This window comes from Gadus chalcogrammus, chromosome 7 (assembly GCF_026213295.1).
Source record: "Gadus chalcogrammus isolate NIFS_2021 chromosome 7, NIFS_Gcha_1.0, whole genome shotgun sequence".
Classification (NCBI taxonomy): Eukaryota; Metazoa; Chordata; class Actinopteri; order Gadiformes; family Gadidae; genus Gadus; species Gadus chalcogrammus.
In genome coordinates, this window is record NC_079418.1 from 12,082,586 (window position 1) to 12,092,585 (window position 10,000).

The 10,000-nt window shown below is 44.2% G+C and overlaps 1 protein-coding gene across 2 annotated transcripts in view; it reads left to right on the plus strand.

Moving 5' to 3' along the window:
- LOC130385747 (gamma-aminobutyric acid receptor subunit beta-2) overlaps positions 1 to 10,000 on the plus strand; it is a 52,106-nt gene that overhangs the window by 34,792 nt on the left and 7,314 nt on the right. For both annotated transcript variants that reach the window (XM_056594423.1, XM_056594424.1), the window contains one exon: positions 8,360 to 8,497. In XM_056594423.1, coding sequence (XP_056450398.1) covers positions 8,360 to 8,497 — 138 coding nt within the window. The remainder of the gene's footprint in view (positions 1 to 8,359; positions 8,498 to 10,000) is intronic.

The following is a 10,000-nucleotide window of genomic DNA, read 5'->3' on the forward strand; positions in this document are numbered from 1 at the left end:
CATCAGGCTTTCACTAGAGGAACGGGTGGGAAGGAGAGAGCAAGAGAGAGTGAGAAAGAGATACACACATACAGGGCATGCTTAGTAGGGAACTCTGTGTGTGCGGTGTACCCAAGAAACATGACAAATGTGTCTTTATGTGCAGGTGTGAGAATCTGCATCTGAACAAAACACTGCATGTGTGGTATCCATGTCAAGTGGAACATCTGAAAGTGGGTTCGAGCTTTGGAAACACTATGGTGTATTCTATCTGTGCCCTGCAAGACCCGAAGGGAGATAGAGATTGAGAAAGATTGAGAGAGAGAGAGAGGGAGAGAGAGAGAGAGAGAGAGAGAGAGAGAGAGAGAGAGAGAGAGAGAGAGAGAGAGGAGAGAGCGAGCAGGCATAAACCACATGGAAAGTAGCTGGTGGTGCTTCTACTGATTGTGAAGATATGGTCTGCTGCCTTTGAGGTGGAAGTGTTACAAAGCTACGGATGGAAAGAAGGAAGGAGAGATTGCCTGCCGCTCCCTTGGTGTCTCTGGCCTCCTTCATACCCCCCATCTGCCCTCTCTCGTTCTTCTGTTCCATCTCTCGCTGCGTTTCTCCGTGGCGTTGGGCTGAGCTCCCTCCTGTCACTCATCTCCTGGCTCCTCTCCAGTGTCACCCGGGGGCTCGCGCCGCACAGGAGCGCGTCACACCCCTGGACGTCAGCCAGCGGATGACGTGATGCCGTTTAATCTAACGTGGCAGGTCCAATTGATAAATAAAATCATGTGAAATACAATTTAACAACCAAGACTTTCAATTATCTATCAGGCTTTTGCACTCATTTTGACAATTTGTCTTTTTTCTTTTTTTGAGACGAAAGTTAATTCGCTGACCCCGAATCGTAGGTCGCTTTGGATAAAAGCGTCTGCAAAATGCCCTAAATGTAAATGTAAACGTACTTACAGTGCAGGAACGTACTTTTGAAGCAGGGGAAGGTGAAAATGGGATATTAAAAAAAGTATTCATCAGAATGACGCTTCCAAGATATACTATCCATACACTCCGAACAATTTATATAATTCATTAGTACTAACGATGGAACCTTAGTTCCAACCTTGCTGACAACAGACAATATTTAGCGTTGCATGCCCCATGTTGTTCCAAATTCACGAGGTCGTTAACAGACGATGAACTCTTTGGGTGAGTTGCTTCCGTCCTTGGAGCCGGGTTGTAGAGGAAAGGTAAACCGATACATTGGTGGAACTTTATGGACAGTTACTGAAGCTGGCCAGCCTGTGACAGTATAGTGTTCACAGAGTAGGCGAGTATGCAATGAGCCCAGTGACCAGACTGCTAATGGAGGATAATGGAGGTGGGAAGGCGCGTTTGGAAGCCTGTTATTCTGTGTCTGTAAGCTGGAGCTCCGTCTGTGTAATCATAACCGACCCCTGTAGTGAGAGGCAGGGCGGCCCATGGCTTCCACTCGTTCAGTGATTCACAATCTTTGATTATGCTATGGTTCGTTAATTATGAGATGCAAATAGATGGTCCAGAGTTTGGCATGCACTTATGCAAAACGTGGATCTAGATGTTGTCACAATGGACGTTGGCAGTAGGTACAGGTGTAGACCATGCGTTACAGCTGTTGTTATCGTGTGCATCCCTTTGTTGACACGCTGTTTACACAGTAGCTAGAAAACGAAACAGATTGTCTCTTATACAGGCTCCTGAAAAATTGGAAAAATAAATTGAGAAAATACGATCAAAGCCAAATCTTTTTTGATTATGCATTTGAATTGAGTTGAGGTGAGTTGGTTTTTGGTTTTGACTTTGCTTTAGCCTGGGCCCGCTGATCTGGAGTGAGGTGGGGAAGCCCCATTACATGATAGTCCCCGTCTGCACTGCAGTATTGAGGAAGGTCAACCCCTTTACATCGTGGGTCAGAGTTATACTAATGTTTCACCACTTTCACCATTTTCAGATGCGTCGTCCTAGCAGCTGACGCATCTGTGCACCTGTTTAATTAATAATTCTAAAGGCCACGTTCACCCAAGCGTTAAATATAAAACACTAAGCGACACTTTTTCTATTTTTCCTTGCCGTGTAATTCTGCCCTGTCGTGCGTTCAGCCTCCACACACCGTCTCGATGGAACGCGATCATCGAGGGAATAGCCTAAAGAAAGAGAGAGAGGGACACACACACCGGGGTTGAACCCAGGTTACTCAGTGTGTGTCTGCATAAATATGTGTACACGCACACATGTGTGCAGGCACACACACACGCAAACGCACACACGTACACACACACACACACACACACACACGCACAAGCACACACACAAACGCAAGCACGCAAACACACACACACATACACACGCATACACAGGCGCATACACACAAATGCAAACACGCACAGCCACACAAAGTCTTTCTGACCACACTGTCCATAACCTTTGAGACCATTAAACTACAGCCATGTAATGGTTGTAGGTTTTGCCCCAGTGGTCTGAGTCGTGTGGAGCCAGTCTTCCTTCCCTCTCCCACTCCCTCCCAGGTGTCCATCAGCGTCCTAATGCAGAAAACCAAGAGGCTAGGTCCTCTCGGGATCTTACGTACGCTGAGAAGGTTGGACTTGTTTCGGTCGGTTGCTTGAACTTTAATTACACATGCCGGCTTGTGAAGTCCCAAACGTCCTCCCCTTTCCGTGCTAGGCCACACTCACAGGGGGCGGCAACATGTGGAGGCCATTTTCCTTTTAATTGGATGCCAAGGAATGAGATTAAAGGATCTTTGAACCGTGCGCTATCAAAGATTCATCTGAGGCGCATTTTGAATAGTGCCGGCCTCCTCCGCCGCTGTATGGAGCGGAGTGAGGATGAGGCAGGGAGTTGTTTTTTGATTTGCCGTGTTCTTTATCTTTATTACTGTACTGTGCACTGTTGAGGAACTGATCACGTGCCCCCGTGCCACCGGGTATTGCCTACGTTGTATGAACTGCAGCTGTTTTGGTTTTTATGGGCACAAAGCAGATCCATTGCATTCCCGAAGATCAACGCTTGTAGTGGTGGGAGGAGGCGTGTTATGGTACAGCGTGCGTATGATCTAACTCACTTCCCCTGCTGTGTTCAGTGCACAACGGCGTGGGTGATGAGTCGTCCGTGAGGTACTTAGAGCTAGGAGAGCTCCAATTTTAGCTGTATTACAACATATGAGTATGGGCTCATTTTGCATGATTTCAAACATTTTTTAATGAAAAACTATTTTTATACGTTGAGAGTCTCATTATTTTTTATGACTCTTCAGTGACTATAGGGACTATCTAGTGCCTGATGGAAAGCCGCAGACTACTCCTCTCTCAGACAATATGTTGTACTCTTATAGTCTAAATTAGACAAAACTTAATTTCTGGAAATGGACATCAGTAGCAAGGTTTTCTGAGCTGCGCTTTTATGGTCATCCATAAAGCCCATTCAAATAAATAAATTGAGACATTATTTCACAAGGCTGTGTGTAAGGTCCCTTTTGCCAGCTGGGAGATGTGTTCTCCAGATTCAGGTGACTTCTATCTCTTGTCATACTATCAGGGGCAATTTCATTTCAATTTCAATTTCATTCATCATTTGAGCTTTCCAACGTTTTGTCACCAACTTTAGAATGCATTAAACAAGGTTCTGACGATCCCATCACAGAGATATTGTGTTGTTGAACCCACTGACATCCAACCACAGCTTGCTATGGTTTGAATTCCTTTGACACAAACTGATCAAAAATAAATGAATAAATAAAGATGCCACAAGCCCTGGCTCACCTCTTACTTTATTCTTCCTGCATTAAATGCTCCCCGTTCCTCGGCCGTGCACACTGTTTAGTGCATATCCTCTGGTGTACCCCTGATGTTTTAAACATGAGGTTTAACTCTCTCTCTCTCTCTCTCTCTCTCCCTCTCCCTCTCTCTCTCTCTCTCTCTCTCTCTCCTCTCTCTCCCTCTCTCTCTCTCTCTCTCTCTCTCTCTCTCTCTCTCTCTCTCTTTCTCTCTCTCTCTCTCTCTCCCTCCCTCTTTCTCTCTCTCTATCTCTCTGCCTCTGCAGTAGTTCGAGTTTGAGGGGCAATTACAGTTTCTTTCAATCGTTTAAACACGTTTTCTGAAACTATAGCTCAATTTCTGAAAACGCTAAACACAAACCTGAGAAGAGTTAATCATTTTGTCAAAACCAAACAAATTCTTCTCAATTTTTTTTTCCACCAAATAGTAAACACAGCTATCAAATAAATATCTCTTGGAGAGCATCAATTATATACTAATTGATCACTGGTATGATCAATTCAAAACACTAACATCAAAATACTATTTACATATGTTGTGGCTTTATGAGGCCATGTTACATATTCTAATATGTAAGATACAATTGTTTAGAAATAGCTTTATTTTTTAAAGTTGCAATTAGGTGGTACATATAGTGTAAAGACTGTTGCCCTATTGTAATACAATACTGTGAATATATCATATAAATATTTCATTGACACAAGCGTATTAGAATAGGATACAATGCATATTTGTCAATCCAATGAGCTCCATTGGGCTAAACTCACAATCCCAGCTACCCAGAGTCATACTGTACACCTATGGTTGATGTTCTGACAACACACCAATGTTACCTATTTTGGTAAATTACAGTACAGTAATTGCACTGATAAGTAAAATGATCCCCTGAAATGTTTAGACTGTCTTTCAGGGGATGTAATGATGAAATCAGTGCAAGTACAAGTAGAAAAAGGTAACAAAGCAAATATTCTTTTTTTTACTGTAATACAGAACATTTTTCAGCTGAACTGACTGCATGAAAAGCTTTTCATAGGCCAACAAAAAATAAATATATAAATGAGGTGAAACAGATCTACATGTAAATCAGTATGTATCCCACCTCCAATCCTGATCAGGCCAAAAGACCCTATCTACAACACAGTAGAGCTCACCGAGTCCTCTTTTATGCTCTGACACATGATTGAAGTGTTTTGCCAGATGAGTTTGAACAGGTGAGAAGTGAGTTAGACTTATTGGTAATTAGTTGTTGCGTTTTGAAGGCTAGTGATCCAGGTGAACCAAGTGTGCTAAATTATGAGATTAGTCCTTAGATTTGAGCAAAAATGTGAAAACAGTGGAATTGTGCTTAGAGTTTAGCAGTCTGGAGTCTTGTAGTTGATACATGAGCTCCAAGTTTTCAGGATTGTGTGCATAGTTCCATTTTTTGTGTGCATACAATCGAGAAAAACTGTAATAAGGGAGATCCAAGCCAATTGGGATATTATGTAATTCACTACCTGAGAAGTGAATTAGGGCAAAGTAGAATTGCATTAATTCAGACTCAACGACATGGAAAAAATGGAATCACGACGCGAGAAATAATGGCTGTACTATTTTTATATATTTGCACATGTTGCTCATCAAAATGTATGTAAAGCCGTTTCCAATTGGCTGCGCTGCGCTGACAGCTACAAGCAGCGCAGGCTGGGGATCCCTGCTGCTGTCGTGATCTGTTTGTCTTCCCCGATGATCTCAGTCTATGAAACCTGTGATGTTGTTTACTGTTGTAGTCACTCGATTGTCAGTTTGTTTTGGTGGAGGAACTCCATACAAGCCAATTCCTTCTTTCCATCCTCCTGAAATCACTTTGAACACACACACAGTCAGGCAGATATTCATCGCCTTCGCACAAAGACATTTAATTGCCACGGAGCACCACATTATTTTTGTATGATTTTACCAAAATAACTACCTTATGCAACATCATCACAAGCAACACTTTCTTTTTCAAGAGTACCCCCATTCCTGCATTTATGTTTCCCAAATTACAATGAAATGTCCCCCTGCCAGGAAAGTTAAGGTTGAATCGCTAGTCAACACAGATACAGGAAGTGCGATGCACGTGTGAGCGATGTGCAGTCACCGAAGGGCTGGGCTTTTAATAATGCATGGCAACTAAATAGGTCAGACACGTATTAATTAAAGAGAGCGGAGCGGGGGGGGGGGGGGGGGGGCTGAACAGGCAGGGGGGAGGAGGAGGAGGAGGAAGAGGAGGACAAGGTAAGACGGCCGCGATGAGCCATGAGCGCGTTGACCGAGGATAACGTAACAGCCATGTGGAGGAGAGAGAGAGCGAGAGAGAGAGAGAGAGAGAGAGAGAGAGAGAGAGAGAGAGAGAGAGACAGAGACAGAGAGACAGAGAGACAGAGAGAGAGAGAGTGATAGAAGATGGACCGTCCCCAAAGAGGGTATTTCTAAGAGATGTATTTTGGAGTGTGTTATTCATGTTCAATCTTTACACATGCATGTAACATGTTGCATGTTCTTCCGGGGGCCGTGCTCCTGTGTACACGCCAGGGCCCCCCCTCATACATGCGTGTTCCTCATGCATGCGTGTTCATCCATGCTTGCTCCTGCTACGCCCCTGTTTCCCCTAGCGGGTTGTTTCTTTTATGGGCTCACACACAGGTCCCTCTCCGTATTATACCAATATCACACTGTTCATCACAGTCCTGGTTTTCTTTGCAAAGTGGCCAACATCTCTTTCTAATGTGTGTGTGTGTGTGTGTGTGTGTGTGTGTGTGTGTGTGTGTGTGTGTGTGTGTGTGTGTGTGTGTGTGTGTGTGTGTGTGTGTGTGTGTGTGTGTGTTGGGGGGGGGCGGGGGGGGGCGGCGGCAGACCTTAGGCGCTGTCCTCCCTTGATCTCTGCCTCCCCGCACCTGTCCACTCCATCCTCCGGGAGTCTTACTCCACTCCAGAGCCGTGGCCCGTGGATTATACAAGAGCCGATGCTGGAACCATGGTCGTTTGGCACTTCACTTTCTGCCCGCCTTTACCTAAACCCCTTGTGCATGTGGCTGATTGGTGACTGCGTTGTAGAGCAGTGCTCAATCGTTTATTGTCTTCCTTAGCTGGACGCTATGTTCAATGTCTCTGACTCTCTATCTGGGTCTCTATCTCTCTGTCTCGATCTGCTGATATCTCAGCAGTGAGCACAAAAGCAAACAGGAAGAGGTAAATCTTCCTATTCTGGTAAATTGTTCATCAAAAGGACTAAAAACAGCCTTTAATCTATCTTTTAATGTATAGTGTGTATGTTTAAGTGACTACCGGATGCATGGCATATCAGACACACACATGAACCACAGTCACATATGCACACACAAACATACATACCTACCTACGTATACATACATATACATGCATACATACACACACACACATACAAATATAAATACATACTTACATACATACATATATACATACACACATACACAATCACACACTTGCTTACTTTGCTTATGGCTGTCCATCTTATTCGAGGATGTTGCTCCACTTGATCTTGGTTATTTTGGGGGGTTTCCCACATGCACACATACATACATACATACTTACATACATACATACATACATACATACATACATACATACATACATACATACATACATACATACATACATACATACATACATACATACATACATACATACATACATACATACATACATACATACATACATACATACATACGTATTTAAGTTTGATTCCTTGTGATGAAGATGATGATGATGACGTTGATATGGAAAACCATAATGACCACAACAATAATTACAATGATCATTGTCGAATGCCAACTACATCATTCTAAATGTTGACAGCATGTCATCTTTTTAATGGATTATTAAAAGGGCAAAGCTGCTTGCCAATCCCATCTAATCATTACTAATTAAATGTAGTCTAATTGTGTGTTAACAAATCTTAAATAACACATGAATGTCATTTAACGTTTTGTCAGAAGAAGAGTATTGCATTTCATAATCCATTCTTAATCTCACCTCAAAGCAAGCATCACAAGAGTATAAGTATAAACAACGATTTAAAAAGGATTTGACATCCTTCCTTAGAGACCCTTTTCACAGGGGTCTCCTATTGTCATCACACCTACCATGAATCTAGGTCTGCTTCTCTGATGTCCCAGGGCCCGGGTAGTAGTCCCAGGGACCTAGTTGAGGCTAGTCGACTAGCCCTGGTGCATAGAGAGACGTATCTTCTCTAGTTGAGCCTAGTTCACTAGCCCTGGTGCAGAGAGAGACGTATCTTCTCTAGTTGAGCCTAGTTCACTAGCCCGGGTGCAGAGAGAGAGCAGACTCCTAATCAGTGCGATGAGCGTCACCTGTGTGAGGATGGTAACCCGGGCCCCGGACCCGGTCCCCAAACCCTGTGCGGCTCACAGCTCCTGATCCGGCCAGGGCCGGCTCGGGGACGGAGGTTCAGAGGACCGGGGGATCTTAACAGCATGTTTCCTCGTGTTCCGGGACAATGTGTCTTGACCCGGCTCTCCCCGCCCCCTTGCCCCTTGTTCCAGATGGTTACACGACGGATGACATTGAGTTCTACTGGCGTGGAGGGCACAACGCCGTCACTGGCGTGGAGCGCATAGAGCTGCCCCAGTTCTCCATCGTGGACCACAAGCTCATCTCCAAGAACGTTGTGTTCTCCACAGGTATGTAGTTGCACCCCTGTACGTATCAAGGTAGTGATGACTGTGACCTGACCTCTGGTTCATGTGTTGTGTCAGGGCCACGACTGCTCTCTCTGTTATTCTCTGTTATTTCAGTCGTTGAATAGGGAAAAGGGTTCTTGCTGCAGCAGTAGTCTATCCTGCAAGAAAACCAAAAGCTGGAAGTAGCTGTCGTAGTCACCGTGCCATTTTATGGATCTTGCGTAGTGCGTTTGTGTGTGTGTGTGTGTGTGTGTGTGTGTGTGTGTGTGTGTGTGTGTGTGTGTGTGTGTGTGTGTGTGTGTGTGTGTGTGTGTGTGTGTGTGTCTGTGTGTGTGTGTGTGTAAGCGTGTGTATTCATGTGTGTGTGTTTGTGCATGTGTGTGTACGTGTGTGTATTCAAGTGTGTGTGTATGTGTGTATTATGTGTGTGTGCGTGTGTGTGTGTGTGTGTATGTTTGTGTATTCATGTGTGTAGGTGTTTGTGTGTGTGTGTGTGTGTGTGTGTGTGTGTGTGTGTGTGTGTGTGTGTGTGTGTGTGTGTGTGTGTGTGTGTGTGTGTGTGTGTGTGTGTGTGTGTGTGTGTGTATGTGCACGCCCACATGCATTAGGTGGTCCCCCCCCCCCTGTCTCACACCCTATATTGGTTAAATTGGTCCCATTGATAGGTCAGGCTGGGGTCTGGGGTCTCTGAGTTCATGTGTCATTCTGAAATTGACTTTCCACTCACTGGCCAGTAAACACACACCCCCCGTCCACCAAATATCACCACCGCCTCACTCTCCTCATCATGTTCCCTCTGTCCGCCGCTCAGTTCCTCTCTGCCCACATGGAGCTCAGGAATAGAATAGAATATAGCCATCATTGCAGACGCAGTTAGTTGATGCAACCCAGTATTTTCCAGGCTATACGTTTTGTGTGAAAGGTTTATGAGGAAATAGAAATAGAAGCCTATCTATACCTGGGCAGCTGTGGTTACCCATAGAGATCCTTGCTAATTGGTTACTTGCAAGCAATATTGCACTATATTTAATAGCTTGGACATTTCCCAGTGTTTCCCCTCATTGTTATCAATAATAACATCTTATTTGCTGCTGAAAACATAAAAGTCGAATGGATATGCAGTTGAATTTAATTATCTTTCCCCCTAGGACTACAACCCCTTGAATGTGATTTATTTAACAGCTATAAAGATATTTATGTATTTATTCATCTCATACGTTCCATTTATTCATCCTGTACGAGTGACAATGACGTTGGTACTGAAGGAGTGTAGCAGATGAACACAATAGTATAGCAGTGGAAGGCTAACAATCAGAGCCTCGTGGGCTACAGTGACTTTGTCAACAGCCCTGGTGTACACACACACACACACACACCGATATTAGCCTAGCACGTCAACATGAATACAAAACAATCATTCATTTTTAGGCAACCGTGGTATGATTTTGCGGCATGTGTGTGTATAGGTGTGTCTGTATGAGTGTGTGTAATCACGTTTGTTTC